Here is a 15,652-nt window from a genome sequence, read left to right as displayed (position 1 = left end):
ACCTGCCTCGGCCTTCCAAAGTGATGGAATTACAGGCGTGAGCCACCGTGCCTGGCTTTCTTCTCCAGTTTGATAACAATTGAAAACCACTGTGGCCGGGCGTGGTGGCTCAAGCCTGTAATCCCAGCACTTTGGGAGGCCGAGGCGGGAGGATCACGAGGTAGGAGATCGAGACCATCCTGGCTAACACGGTGAAACCCCGTCTCTACTAAAAATACACAAAAAATTAGCTGGGCATGGTGGCAGGCACCTGTAGTCCCAGCTACTCGAGAGGCTGAGGCAGGAGAATGGTATAAACCCGGGAGGCAGGGCTTTGCAGTGAGCCGAGATTGCGCAACTGTACTCCAGCCTGGGCAACAGGACAAGACTCCGTCTCAAAAACAAAAAGAGGCCGGGCATGGTGGCTCAAGCCTGTAATCCCAGCACTTTGGGAGGCCGAGACGGGCGGATCACAAGGTCAGGAGATCGAGACCATCCTGGCTAACACGGTGAAACCCTGTCTCTACTAAAAAAAAAATACAAAAAAAACTAGCCGGGCGAGGTGGCAGGCGCCTGTAGTCCCAGCTACTCGGGAGGCTGAGGCAGGAGAATGGCGGGAACCCGGGAGGTGGAACTTGCAGTGAGCTGAGATCCGGCCACAGCACTCCAGCCTGGGCGACAGAGCGAGACTCCGTCTCAAAAAAAAAAAAAAAAGAAAAAAAAAAGAAAACCACTGACTGATTTAAAGTCCAAACTACTTATTTAAATGTGTAATTTTTTTTTTTTTTTTTTTTTGAGACAGGATCTCACTTCTGTCACCCAGACTGAAATGCAGTGGCATGATTATGGCTCAATGCAGTCTCCATTTCTTGGGCTCAGGTGATTCTCCCACCTCAGGCTCTTTTTTTTTTTTTTTTTTTTAAAGATGGAGTCTCACTCTGTCACTCAGGCTGGAGTACAATGGCATGATCTTGGCTCACTGCAACCTCCGCCTCCTGGGTTCAAGTGATTATCCTTCCTCAGCCTCCCGAGTAGGTGGGATTACAGGCATCCACCACAACACCTGGCTAATTTTTGTATTTCAATAGAGACAGGATTTCACCATGCTGGCCAGTATGGTCTTGAACTCCTGACCTCAGGTGATCCGTGCGCCTTGGCCTCCCAAAGTGCTGAGATTACAGGCATGAGCCACCGCCTCTGGCCGTCCTCAGCCTCTTGAGTAGTTGTCACTACAGGCACATGCCAACATGCCCAGCTAATTTTTTGTATTTTTGGTAGACATGGGACCTCGCTTTGTCTGGAACTCCTGAACTCAAGCAGTCTGTCTGCCTCGGCTTCCCAGAGTGCTGGGATTACAGGCATGAGCCACTGCACCCGGCCTAAATGTGTAGTTCTATGTAGAAGAAGAAAGCAAATTGGGCAGTGAAGGTTAAACAAAATGAAGTATGATGGTGCTGAGAGTCTTCACTTGGCATACTTCCTGCCTTTCCTTGTGGAACTTCTCAGTACTAAAAATGAACAAAATCTCACTCAAGACTTCTTGGTCTCCAGCCCAGGACTCTTCCTAATTTATTGTATTATATTTCTTTTTATCCATGAGGATGCTCACATATGCCATCAAGGGATAGATAAATGTTTGTAAGTCTTGGGAGTCATGAAGTTGCACTGTTCTGTGAAATTGCATAGAACTGATTTCTTTAGAATTTCTCTTTTGCTAAGTGCCAAGTTCCAGTTCCCATCATTGGAAGACCTAATTGATTCACTCATTTCTTCCTTCTCCTTTATTTATTCCCTCCCTCCCTCCCTCCCATCTCTCCATCCATCCAATTTTGATTGAATACCTGCCATGCTAGGTGTCGAACATGATGGTGAATAAGACAGATATGGTATCTGCCTACCCTCACAGGGCTTAAATCCTTTAAACCAATGTGAGATAATATGGAAGGGATTCTGTACATTATTCTAGACTTATTAATAATACTGTAGGTGTGCCCACTTGGCTTCTGTCACCAGCACCATTGTTACCACCTATTTCTAGCAACAGAATAAACCTCCTTTTTTATTTCAACAAAATCTCAGCCTAAGCTTAATAAAACTAGGGTGGGTTTGGTTGAAGATAAAACAGTCCGATTCATGCCATTCAGCATAAAGTTCCTCTCATGCTACCTCTAGGTACCTCCTTATCAGCCCAACTTGAAAGCCACCAACCTTGGCCTCTGCTATTGGTCTAACATGATGTCATATTTTGATAGTGTATGTAGCTATTCTTCATACATGCTAATGTCTCAGTGGTAAAGACAACTAGGCTAAATCTGTAAATTCAGGCCTCCAGTCCTCATAAACCACAGAAATGGTAACTGGCAGCTGCTTTGTATCTTTTCAGTTTCTAGCCCCAAAGCTCCCTGTCTGTGAGCCACTAGAATGGGACAAAGAATCCCACTTGCTAGGGTTTTCTCCAACTTAATCCCAAAACCTGTATCTTTTACCTGATATGTCCCAGTTGAGATGCCAAAAACAAAATAATAGCAGAAGTGACCCCTTCGTCCCCTAAAAAGGAGATAGGACAAAGAAATGTAAACACATGTTTGACTAGAGTTGTTTCTGCAAAATTTGGTTAACTTGAAATTATTTAATTATGCTTCACTCCCTGTGGGGACAGGGGGAAATTCCCAGCATAATTTGAGACTAGTGGCACTTTTGCCTCTGGCAAATTTAAATGAGGAAAGTGACTGCATGCATGCACATCCGTGGCCACAGTCTTCATCAGCCCCTTTGTTTGACTTCTCTGTTTCTCACGGTGGCTCTGCCTCGGTGATGCCTGCCCACATGATGCAGTGACGCTTGCACGGAGCCAGGCCCACTTGTGTTCTCCTTTGAATTGCCGGAAAGCACTCCAGCTGCTTTTGTATGGCCACACAGGAAACAGCCTAATCCTTAGAATAAAATTGATCCCTGGGTTTAGAGCTCAAGTTTTTAAAGTTTTTCTTCCTACATACATTGATACAGCCTGTGATTCCCTTATTACCCCTCCATCTCGGTGGATGTCTCATGCTACTTCCTCTCCCCTCTCTTCTCTCTTCCCTAGCACTGTCACCCATTTCCTAGTCAACTCAAGGCCAAGAATGAGACTTTTTAAAACCAGCAGGTATTCAGTAAACTGATAAACTACATACATAACTGATATGTAGAAAGGTCAGATAGGATGGGAATTGTCTAGCAGACGTATTTTATTTGGCCCTTACATTGTTTAAAGGATTATTTTCTGGAATTGGAACGACTGGACTTCGTAGGTGCTTGCCCATTTTCCACAGTGACCCATCTTTGTTGTCTCTCACCCACACTCTGCTTCACATGTTTACATCACTGGCCTGTCCGTAGAGTCAGTCTGGTCCATTGTTGACTTCTGAGGCTTTTCCAATCTGCCTTCCTTGGGAATCTTTGGAGATGGAGTCTCACTCTGTCGCCCAGGCTGGAGTGCAGTGGTGTGATCTCGGCTCACTGCAATGTCTGCCTCCTCGGTTGAAGCAATTCTCTTGCCTCCGCCTCCCAAGTAACGGGGACTACAGGTGTGCATCACCATGCCCAGCTAATTTTTGTATTTTTAGTAGAGACAGGGTTTCAGCACATTGGCCTGGCTGGTCTCAAACTCCTGACCTCAGGTGATCCGCCGATCTCAGCCTCCCAAATTGCTGGGATTACAGGTGTGAACCACCATGCCCAGCTTCCCTTGGGAATCTTCTGTGTACAATTAGAATTCTAGAATATTGGCTGGGTGCAGTGGCTTACGCCTGTAATCCCAGCACTTTGGGAGACCAAGACGGGCAGATCACGAGGTCAGGAGATTGAGACTATCCTGGCTAACACGGTGAAATTCCGTCTCTACTAAAAATACAAAACATTAGCCGGGCGTGGTGGCGGGCGCCTGTAGTCCCAGCTACTCGGGAGGCTGAGGCAGGAGAATGGCATGAACCCGGGAGGCGGAGCTTGCAGTGAGCTGAGATCGTGTCATTGCACTCCAGCCTGGGTGACAGAGTGAGACTCTGTCTCAAAAAAAAAAAAATTCTAGAGTATTACAGAAGACTACTACTATTGCTATTTTGTAGGTGTCCCAATCACATGAGAGAGATTCTTAAAGCACATGAAAGATATAAATGCAGCACTCATTTACAGAAAGCATTTTAAGAAAATTAGAGTGATAGCTGGGTATGACATGATGCCCACCAGTGAATCTTACTAATTGACAAAAGCATTCTGCCCGCTATGTATAACTATGTGAATTTTGCTTGGGAAGTTGATTCTGGTTTGGAGCTTTAGCTTGTTCATAGGGTTCTTAGAGCTATAGGATGACTTGACAGTGAGGCTTTCATGTCCCTGTTCTCAAGTGTCAACCTTCCTTTCCAATTCTTTGTTTCCATATTACCTCTTTTACCAAGTACAGCTACACACGTCAGCATGGATGGATTTCACAAACATACCAGGAAGAACTAATCAGTTGGACTATGGACACGTCTGCCTTTGGGGTTCACCTGACAGATAGTGCTGAAATTGGAAGGCTCTTTCTCTTTTAATAAAATTCTCTTTTTCTCCCCCATCCCCGCCCCCCATTTTTCAGCAGATATATGGAGTGATCACTCATTTCAGACTGATCCGGATTTGCCGCCTGGCTGGAAAAGAGTCAATGACATCGCTGGGACCTATTACTGGCACATCCCAACAGGAACGACTCAGTGGGAACGGCCTGTCTCCATCCCAGCAGATCTCCAGGGTTCTAGGAAAGGGTCACTTAGTTCTGTAACGCCATCTCCCACCCCAGAGAACGAGGTAAAACGGAGTGTCTTTTTACCGGCTTAGTAGAATAGATGTAACTTGTGGTTTCTCTTTACACTAGTTGCTTCTGCCCCAACAGGTCATCGAGGTAAGCTTTTTGATTATTGTGCATGTTGCATTTGAAATCTCAGTAATGCTTCCTCTTAGTAAATAGTGTTAATATCCATCTTTCAGGGATGTTTTTATTTTTTAATGGCTTTTGGTCTCTTGAAACACCATTCCAGGTACAGAAAGCAAGAGGGGCTGATTAATGAGAAGTGGTTAAGATTCCCTTGTGCTCACTGAGGCAGTACTTTACTCTGCAGGTAGCATTGCATGGTGCTGGCTCCATAAAATATTTACACACGGAAGAACATCTCTTGGCCAGATGTATTGTAATTACTATGTATCTTATTAGCCTTGGGCTCATTTGATAGCATGGAGGGAATGTCTGCAAGAATAACCCTGGAGGGCCCTCAGATGCTTAATTTCTGTTTTAAAAAATCTGTTTATTTAGCAGAAGTGACATTATTTTAGAAACAGTTAACAGCATAAATTTCTGCTGTCCCTGAGGAAGAACTCTGGATGTTTAAACAAAGAATTGAGGCATTAAAAAATTCATTGTGGTGTTTATTAGTATAAGGATCCCCGCAGTGAACCTTTGTGAATCCCGAAAGCGAACTATTCAAGAGAATTAGAGTTGGAAAAGGTCATAATTAAGTAATGACTTCTTTTGACCCCAGACACCCAAGCATTTTTGCCCCTTTCTGACCACAGTCCTTGGGTCTTTGAACAAGCCCGTCTTCTTTTGCTTTGAAGCATGAGGGCATTGGAACTACCTGCGGAAGCTTCTTTATCTGTTTGCAACAGATATCACCCTTCCTGTTTTTAAAAGTAGATAATGTCTTGTTTCCTAAATCTTTGATTGTGTACTTGTTCTTCTCTGGGAGGTAGTGAGTCCTATACTCTCATCACATTCCTGCTGTTAGAGGGCTTTGGCTTCTCATTTACCCAGCCTGGACCTCACATTCTCCAACTTGAAAGTGATGGGCTGGGGCAGCCATACCCTTATTGGTAGGCAAGGACTTTGGTTTACCTGTGCCATGCCGTGGTCATCAGGCACATGCTTCAGGACTGCTGAATGCCATGTAGGGCTTTGTTGCTTATCACTGGGCAATTTTAACAACTTTTTATTGAAGCATAGTAATTCCTACTCCCTGGGCAATTTTTATTCAGCCTTTTGTTCATCTTGCATCAGGTGTGCTGGGGGATAAAGAACCAACACCATTTGAGCCCTCAAGGAGTTTGGCATGGAGAGGAGTCCTCTCCTGTCCCCACCCAGTTGGATCCTGGGATTCCCCCGTACCACAGTGGGGGCCTCTAGAAGCCGAGCCGGCCAGGATCAGTCTCTGTTCTCACAAGGCACAGATGTGCTCTCCCTTTCTTACTTGTAGACCTTTTCTCTTGACATCTCAGTTGGCAAGAATCTGTTTCTCCATTCCCCCATTCCAAGCCTATAACCGTCTTCATTCCCCTATTCCAAACCTTTAACCATCTTCCCAGGCAGAGAGTGTCCTATATACAGAGAACACCAGGGTGAGAAGGCACCATCTGGTGCCAGCATTTGTATGTTACAGACAGGGACACTGAGGTACAGAGAGGCCAGTGACTGGTGGCAGCTCTGGGCCTAGAGCTCAGAGTTACTGAATCCTCCCAGATCCTAGGCCAGAGGTCTTCTCACTCAGCTTCCCTGGCTTTGGGATTTCAACCTGCTCTGCTTCCTCACTGTCCCAGAGAGGGGAGATCACACTAACTTTGAGAGACAGTTTTTGTGCCATGAATCTCCAGTCCTCTGCATCTGGCAGTGGTGAAGTCCTTTGTAAAGGCCGCCTGCAGAGGCCCAGGCGCGGGTGTGTGGACTCCAAGGAGGGCATCCTGAGGCTTACGGAGCTCAGAGTTGTATTTCTTTGATTAATACGTTAGCCTTTTGTTTCCATGATTTGGGCAGAAGTCTTGGGAAGAACACAGCACAGGTGGGCGCTGGCTCTGGGGAAAACTGCCAGGTAGCGGAGTTCATCTCTACCCTACCTGGGGCCCATTTTTGCCTACTCTTTCCCCTCTCTGTGCCTGCATCGTATCCCTGTGCTAACTAATGCCCAGGGCCCCTCTCAGGCTCAGAAGGACGTACCCTTGGCATCTCCTGCCCTGGAGTTCAATGTTCCCCCCACACAGCCCTGCAGCTCAGCCTTCTCACTGCTCTTAAAGATCTGTTGTGGTTTTCAGGATACTTTCTTAGACATCATTTCATCTGATCTTCTCAGGAGTCTCCTGGGGCAGAGAAGTCAGCTGGTATGTTCTCCAATTAAGGAAAGAGGTAACTGAGACTCAGTGAGTTAAGTAGCCCTCAGCTGGGGTTAGGGTGGGATGCATCCAGTTCCCTGACTCCAGACCCCAGGACTGTAGAGCCCCAGGACTCTGAGCATCTCCACCTTCTATCAGTTCCATTCCTCTCTTCTGCTGCTCACTGTGCCATTTGTATTGACAAAGGCTTATCCCTCCACAGAAGCTGGTTAAAGGAGCATATTTTTAGGAGTTTCAGAGACAGGGACTCATATCCAGCACTCTCAGAAAGCAATGGGGCAAACGTCTTCAGGCTGACCTTTCACTTGTTCACATCATACACGTTTCTCCCCCTACATAAGGTCCTCCATTAAGTCAAAGAACCAAGCAGATTCAAAAGGAAATAAATAAGTCATAGGGGCAAAGAGATGAGCAGATAGAAGAGGAATAGGAGAATTGGGGAAAAGACTCAGCCTGCCACATACGCGGATGTACAGACGCTGACACCAATATTAAACCAGGGGCATTAAGAGAAATCAAGTATTTACAGTCCAGGCTAACGCCTTAACTCTTCACTCCCCGTAAAACCCTTATGTGGTCAGGTGCTGTGGCTCATGCCTGTAATCCCAGTGCTTTGGGAGGCCAAGGCAGGAGAATCACTTGAGACCAGGAGTTTAGGAGCAGCCTGGACAACATAGCAAGACCCCATCTCTACCAAAAAAAAAAGAAGGATGTTAAATTAGCCAGGTGTGGTGGTGTGTGCCTGTAGCCCAAGCTACTTAGGAGGCTGAGGCAGGAGGATTACTTGAACCCAGAAATTTGAGGCTGCAGGTGAGCTATGATCACACCATAGCACTCCAGCCTGGACAACAGAGTAAAACCTTGTCTCTTAAAACACACAAACAAACAAAAAAACACACCAAAATCCTTATGTATCTGGTATTATAGTTGTCTTTCTTATTTTGCATTTGACACTGAGACACAGAGAAGTTGAGGAGTTTGGGCAGGACACATAGCTAATACATGGTAGAGTCAAGCTTGAGTTCAGGTCTCCTGACCCCTATTTCCACCCCAAACTTCACAATATCGTATGTCTGGGAGGCTTGGAGACTCTTGCATCCCTTTAACTCACCCTAAGGGAGGCTGTTTCACATGTGGAGCCTTCTAGAAAATGACCTCTCTTAATATCATTGTCTCAGGTGCTAATGACAGTTGAAGAGAAATGATTATTTTTCTAACACCATTTCTTTGATTCCTAAATAGAATCTATTTCAAACAGTTTCAAAGCATGAGAGGAGAGCAAAATCTTAAGGGACAGAAGAAGCTTGTAATATGTTGTGTTAGAAATGCATATTTTATTCAGCTTTTTTCTGAGCTGGCTTCAAAAAAAAAAGAGAATCAAATAACTAAGTGCTAAATCTGTTGACTAGGCTTCACAAAAGTTTAGAACTGAAGGCTTCCTTACAGTTTGAAAATTTTACATTTCACATTCCAAAGTTCACTTGGGAAGTGTTAAGCGCGGTGGATAATGTTTCCGCTGCATATGCCAGCAGTATTTTTGAAAGTTTATAAACTGGCCAGGAAGCATTTGCTGCTGAAATTTGGCACGTGGTGCTCCTCCCCACCCAAACCATTTATTTGTTCCAAATTACCTTGCAAACTGCTTGAATGTTGAATTTTAGAGAGAATGGAGAGCCACACAAAATATTTTTATGAATATCCATTGGCCTGTGGCCAAGTCTTCCCGTCTTTTCAAGCGAAGGTGTTTTGGTCTTCCTAAAGAGGAAAGTATGGAGAAGGCGAGTCTGAGGCTCGAGAAAATGAATTGTTGCTCAAACTATGGTTTCTTCTTGGTCCTAAATCAACCTGTTCTTATGAAGTGCTCATGGCCTCAGGGGCGGCGTGAGAGCCTAACCCCCCAGGAGGGTGACAAGTGGAATACCTTAAGCCTGTGTATTCTCATATACATGTAGAAATAAGATGACAACATAAAAGGGTCGTTCTGCTATCATTTTTCTGAACTTCTTCACTCAGTCAAGTAATCGTGGCATTGAGTGCTGGAAGGAATCTTGGAGCAGGGCCTGTTGAATGTGCAGGCAGTATTTCTCAGCCAGTGAGCCGAGGAACAGTGCCAGGAGAACCTCTGGGGATCACAGAATGGGGTGGGGCCTGGGAACCTTTGCGTAAGCTCTCCAAGTGATTTTACGCTGAATAAGTAGGACAGCAGGTCCTCTAGTGACTATAGCTCCCCTATTTTTATTTGCATGTCACTTCCTCAAAAATTATTTGGATTCACCTCATTGTCTCCCCAGAGCTACTGCTCTTACCACATTGCTTTGAAAGCCCTCTATTCTGTCATGTCCCACTGTAGTGTTGTTAACCTGTGGTGTGTCACTTTCCCAGTAGGAAGCTCCTAGGAAGCTCCTTGGTGGTCGGGACCTGTTCTCTTCATCATGTGCACAGGGCCCAGTACATGACGACATTCATTAACTATTTGCTGAATGAAAAAATAAATCAGCCGCACAGCCATGGAAGCTGTTAGTTGATCTGTTGCAATGACAAAGCCGGCTCTAGAGCCCTCAGTCTCCTGGCCCCCTCTGCATTGTGGTTTCTGCATTGCACTGCTGCTCACAGAGACTGATTTAATTGCACAAGCTTTTGGTAGTCTAGTTTACTAGTTTGATTTTTTAACTTCTCTGAATTATGTTTGTGTGATTAAACCATGATGCTATAATCTTCTGATAGGGTGGGCAGATGGCTTGAGCCCAGGAGTTTCTCTACTAAAAATACAAAAAATTAGCTGGCATGGTGATGCATGCCCTGTAGTCCCAGCAACTCGAGAGGCTGAGGTGAGAGGATCACTTGAGCCCAGGAGGTGGAGGTTACAGTGAGCTGAGATCATGCCACTGCACTCCAGCCTTGGTGACAGAGCAAGACCCTGTCTTAAAAAGAAAGAAAAACTGTACACATATAAATTGATAAAACACTCAGTGACATTGCCTGCCATACTCCTTGGCATTCCAGGTTTTCTGCCATTTACTATCAAGGCCACACTTAATGAAGCGTCAAGCCTTGACTAAATGGCATTGAGAGGCATGATTCGTAACCGTTTGTATTCCCCAAACTGCTTTTTCCTTCGTGGAAAGAGTAGATCATAAGGAAACTCTCATTTGCAGGGCACCCTCAGGCAGCCAGTCCCTGTGCTAAGAGCTAACATTCTAGATCTCACTCTGTCTGCACATTGATGGGAGGCCTTCTTAGTCCTGTTTGATGTGGGAGGGAGTTGAGGTCAAAGGGCAAGTGAGAACAGAGGCCGAATTTGAACCCCAGCATTCCAGTAGGCAATGTGTCTTTATTCATTTTCTGATGCTTATAACAGAATACCTGAAACTGGGTAATTTATAAAGATAAGGAATATATTTTTTATGGTTATAGAGGCTGAAAAGTCTAAGGCCAAGAGACTGCATCTGGTGAGGGCCTTCTTGCTGGTGGGGACTCTGTAGAGCCCTGAGTGGGTGCAGGGCATGACATGGTGAGGGAGCTGAGCATGCCAGCTCAGGTCTCTCTTCCTCTTCTGATAAAGCCACCAGTCCCACTCTCGTGATAACCCATGAATCCATGGATGAATTAATCCACTCATGAGGGCAGAGGCTCTTAAAGGCCCCACCTCTCAATACTGCAACATTGGTGATTAAATTTCGATGCGAGTTTTGCAATGGACAGGCATTCAAACCATTGCATTGTGTTAACTTCAGAACTTCTCAAGTGCATACACAGATGATATGATTATAGCTTCTGTCACTGCCACTGTGGAATGTTTTAGTGCTTTTCCTCTCTACCCAGTTCTCAGCAGGTTCAACCCTCTACTCTTGCCCCCTGGTTTGCATTTTGATACCACTTCATGGAGATTTTCTTGGCACCCTAGAGAAAGCCTCCTGGTAGGGACATACCCAGCCCTTGAGACTACATCTTTAAGAGCACTCTGTTGACATTGTCAAAGAATCAACTCCATTGTTGGCCTTTTTCCAGCTGATAATGCATCATTTTTGTTTGCTATGCGGAATTGCTTTCCAAGACCTCAGAAAAGAAACATGAAAGAAGAAAACTCTCAGTAGTCAAGGTTATATGATTGGATTCCCTCCTTACTGGGTCCAGCCTCACACAGCTTCTGTGTGGTGCTCGAGGGTTTTGAGGGTGCCATACCCCAGGCATTGGGTCAGTCCCCCTAGACACACTATCTCTGAGGAGCTAAGGCTCCAGAGCTCTCCCAGAACTGAGCAGGATCAAGTAATCAGAGAAAGGGGTGTTGCAGCCTGGGCAAGGTCAGGACAAGCACCAGGAGGGTGTGCCAGCTATGACTGTGGTACCAGATGACCCTCGGCTGTGCAAGGCTTTAGCTGCATTGCCTGGAAGGTTACCAGGCTCATGGAAGCTTGTTGCTCGTAGAAGATGGTCCCTGTTGGTCCATTACCACCTCTTTCCCCATCTTTATGTGTTTGTCTTACCTGAGGCATATTGTCCAACTTGCCTTTTCCTCTTTTAATGTTTTTCTCTTTGTCCCTCTTCTTCCTTCGTCTCTCCCACTCCTACCCCACAGACTGCAGACTGGGATGGATACAGACTTTCTGTAGAACCAAAGAATCTTTGTTGGGTTGTGCTTTTTAAAAAATTTATTAACTAAAAATTATTAGCAAAGCTTATTAGCCAAATATAGAAAATATTCTCTCTTCTTAATTAAAAAAATTAGATGAATAGGCCATGTAATTCTTAAAATTTAAGACAAAGTGACTTTGTCTTTCATTGACTTTAATTTTTTGAAAAAGAAAAATTATGGTCACTTATACATTGGAGAAAGTTTGTCATCTTTGATGTAAATGAATGGTTTTAAATACAGGAGGAGAGAAAAGATCTTTGGCCCAGTCATAACACATATAATGCTAGTTTCCATTTTCCTTACTGAGTTTTGTGCTAAAGGATTTCTTTAGGAGTGCCCGTGTTAAGTTTTTGTAAAATCACTATATGGAGCCTTTGTTTATTTAAATCTATAAAAGGTGATTGTTGGACATTTGCCATCTAACTCATGTTTCCATAACATGAGAGCTGGATTCTGACAGTCTTAGTACTGTTGTTAGCTTTTACTTTACAGATACCCTTATGTCCAAAGAGTAAATACATTAAAATTTTTAAAAACCACACACACATGCAGAGAATTGTTTTAATTAAGTACTGAAGACTTTTCTGAGTACTTGTTGTAGAAAATACTCTTCTTTTACTCTCTGTAGTCTCAACATACAGGGTCTCTTGGGGATAATTTCTGAAATTCTTTTTGTAAGGTAACTTTTTTTTTCCTATTTCTTTATAAATTTCTCCACAAAGACACAATTATCTTGAGTCTTCCTAATTCATCATCTGAGTATCCTTTTTTAAAGTTCAACTTAACATCAAATATTGCTCACATGTAAACAGTGATGACAATTTGAGGCCATATAAGCTTGTTTTCTTTTTGAAAAAGAAATTCTAGCTTAAAATTTTATTTTGTACTTGATATTTCAGGTCCTTATCTCATGTCCTTATTAGTAGCTCTACAGTGGTCCAAACCAAAATTGGTCACTGGCCCATCTGGAAATATGAGAAAAATTGGGCATCTTTCTCTCAGGAAAACGTACATGTGCAAAACCCCGCACCCGTTTCAGGGGTTCACAGCTCCTCTGAGCTAACAGGTTAAGATTGCCCTAGGTTATTAATTTTCTCTTCATAAAGCTGAACACTGCTTCTGGGGTGGAGTGAGGGGAAAGGTAAGGGATTGGGCAACATTCCTGCCGTTTATTCATTAAGAGAAATTTTTTTTAAATAAATACAGTGGTCTAAGTTCCTATTTTATTTTCAAAAGCTGTAGTTTAAGCCTAGACCAAAAATGAAAACGACACCACATGTGCAGTAGTAATAATGGGTCTAAATTTGCAATGTCGTTACTCTCAGAAAGGCTTGCAGAGTTTGGTAAGTGCATGTTGCACCAGGTGCCATGGCTCACACCTATAATCCCAGCAGTTTGGAAGGCCTCAGTGGGAGGATCAGTTGAGCTCAGGAGTTCACGACCAGCTTGGGTAGCATAATGGAACTCCCATCTCAACAAAAAAGTTTTTAAAAATTAGCCAGGTGTAGTAGCATACACCTGAATAGTCCCAGCTACTCAGGAGGCCCAGGCGGGAGGATTGCTTGAGTCAGGAGGTCAAGGCTACAGTGAGCCATGTTTGGGCCACTGCACTCCAGCCTGGGTGACAGAGTGAGACCTGTCTCAAAAAAAATTTTTAATAAAATAAATGCATCTTTCGACACACAAGACATTTAAACTTAGTTTTTATCTGCTTTTAGTGGTTTTTTAAAACTGTCAATGTTGGGAGTAGAAGTTATGGGTCAGTATTCACTTCTCATTTTCAAATAACTTCAGTTGAAAAGTGATTGAGCTGAAAAGTTTTGATGATTGATTTCTTTTTCTTTTTTTTTTTTTCTGAGACGGAGTCTCGCTCTGTCGCCCAGGCTGGAGTGCAGTGGCATATCTCAGCTCACTGCAAGCTCCTCCTCCTGGGTTCACGCCATTCTCCTGCCTCAGCCTCCCGAGTAGCTGGGACTATAGCCACCCACCACCACGCCCAGCTAATTTTTTGTATTTTTAGTAGGGACAGAGTTTCACTGTGTTAGCCAGGATGGTCTCCATCTCCTGACCTTGCGGTCCGCCCGCCTCAGCCTCACAAAGTGCTGGGATTACAGGCGTGAGCCACCGCACCCGGCTGATGATTAATTTCTTATACAAACAGATTTGCCTAACTAGTCGGTAAAGCAAATTCACAAGACTGTCCCTGAGTTTTATTAGCCTTGCTTGCTTATTTCCCCAAATCTTAGAGTAAAAATATTTGATTATTCACTACGTCTAGTAGAAAGAAATTTTCTCATTGTCTGAGGTGGATGGAGGAGTTGTTTAGATTTAAAATCAGTTATTGCAAGAGCTCTCCCAACAAGGCCAGGCTTCATGCCTTGCACTATAATTATGTTTAGAAAATCATTTCATGATCAAGGATTAATTCGTGAAGAGGCTTTTGTAGCAAATAAATAAATAAATAAGTAGAGCTTTTATGAATTAGAGGAATTTATGTTAGATTGTTTAGAGCTGTTTTTTGTTAGGTTAAATTTCCACCAAATGTTGATGTCAGTCTGTGTTCTTCACTAACCCTCTCTCCCCATCATTCTCCTTTTTTTCTTTAAGTGAAAATATCTTGACTCCCAACTTTGGGGCCCTCAGCCATGGGCATTCCCTAGTTTCCAAACAAACACAGTACCCATCCCTCATTCCACCCCCACCTCCAGAAAACAGTTCTGTTTGGTTTATAGGGAGGAAATGGTTATTACGGAATTAGGTATGCTAGTTATTGAATACTTGGAATTATATTGTTTGCTTTTAAAATTACCTTAAGGAAATAACTTCACTGTCTGCTTCTAATAATGTTTAGTCGTTTATTTGGTAAGTAATTAAAGCACTATCACTCTCCTGCCCTAGTCTTCAGGTGATAATCTAGACATAGAGGGTGTGAGCCAACAAGTTGCTGTTAGAGTTAACTTGTTCCCTAACCCATCTTGTGAATATCAATGCTAACAACAGTGTCTTGTGTTTTTTTTTTTCTTTTCTTTTCTTTTTATTTAAATCAATGTGCTTTTTTCCTATGTGAATAATTATATGTCTAGAAACAGCCATGGAGTGATTTTGCTGTTCTGAATGGGGGAAAGATTAATAGTGACATTTGGAAGGCAAGTATATTGTCAGATCTTAGATCATTTAATATTTTATCCTTTCTGCATGGCTGTGGCTGTATATTTTTCTTCTTCGTGAATATCATGCATTCTGCAGGGACACAGTGATCGGGCTTCTTGCTAGGGGCATTCAGCTCACACTCCTGTTGCCTTTTTTTGGTGTCTCCCATTGTGAATGCCCCAGGTTCCCCGTTGTTTTGTAAGAACAGGCGTTTGCACCAGTCAGCATTCAACAGTCCTTGCATGCCTTTCTCTGCCTAAGCTCACATACACTCTCTGCCTCTTGCTGGGAAGACTTCTCTCCCGTTTGATATTTGAGGCAATGAATGGACTCCTCCCCCATTGTACATTAACAAAGTTCTGTTTTCCTCTAGGATTTGCATGCAGCCACTGTTAACCCGGACCCCAGTTTAAAAGAGTTTGAAGGAGCAACCCTACGCTATGCATCTTTGAAACTCAGGTAGGACGTTAGAAGGACTGACCTGCTGTCAGTGTGTAGCTTTGTGCAGACAGTTTGTAACAGAATTCTGAGTCCACTTTTCTGTTTTTCTGTCTAGAAATGCCCCACACCCTGACGATGATGATTCTTGTAGTATCAACAGTGACCCAGAAGCCAAGGTTTGTAAGAGACTTGCTTTCAGCCACCAGGTTATATTCTTAGATCCAAATAATGACTTTAGATAATGGCCCAGTTTTTACAAACCATCAACCCGGAGCCATTTAA

General features: G+C 43.8%; 1 protein-coding gene across 1 annotated transcript in view; it reads left to right on the top strand.

Annotated features, from left to right (window-relative positions):
- Positions 1-15,652, top strand: part of APBB2 (amyloid beta precursor protein binding family B member 2) — a 411,292-nt gene that overhangs the window by 265,946 nt on the left and 129,694 nt on the right. The window contains exons 6-9 of the mRNA XM_025385333.1: positions 4,592-4,800; positions 14,863-14,925; positions 15,303-15,388; positions 15,486-15,546. Coding sequence (XP_025241118.1) covers positions 4,592-4,800; positions 14,863-14,925; positions 15,303-15,388; positions 15,486-15,546 — 419 coding nt within the window. The remainder of the gene's footprint in view (positions 1-4,591; positions 4,801-14,862; positions 14,926-15,302; positions 15,389-15,485; positions 15,547-15,652) is intronic.

The sequence above is a fragment of the Theropithecus gelada genome, chromosome 5, assembly GCF_003255815.1.
Source record: "Theropithecus gelada isolate Dixy chromosome 5, Tgel_1.0, whole genome shotgun sequence".
Classification (NCBI taxonomy): Eukaryota; Metazoa; Chordata; class Mammalia; order Primates; family Cercopithecidae; genus Theropithecus; species Theropithecus gelada.
Note: the sequence above shows the minus strand (reverse complement) of the source record. Positions and strands in the feature narration are given on the sequence as shown.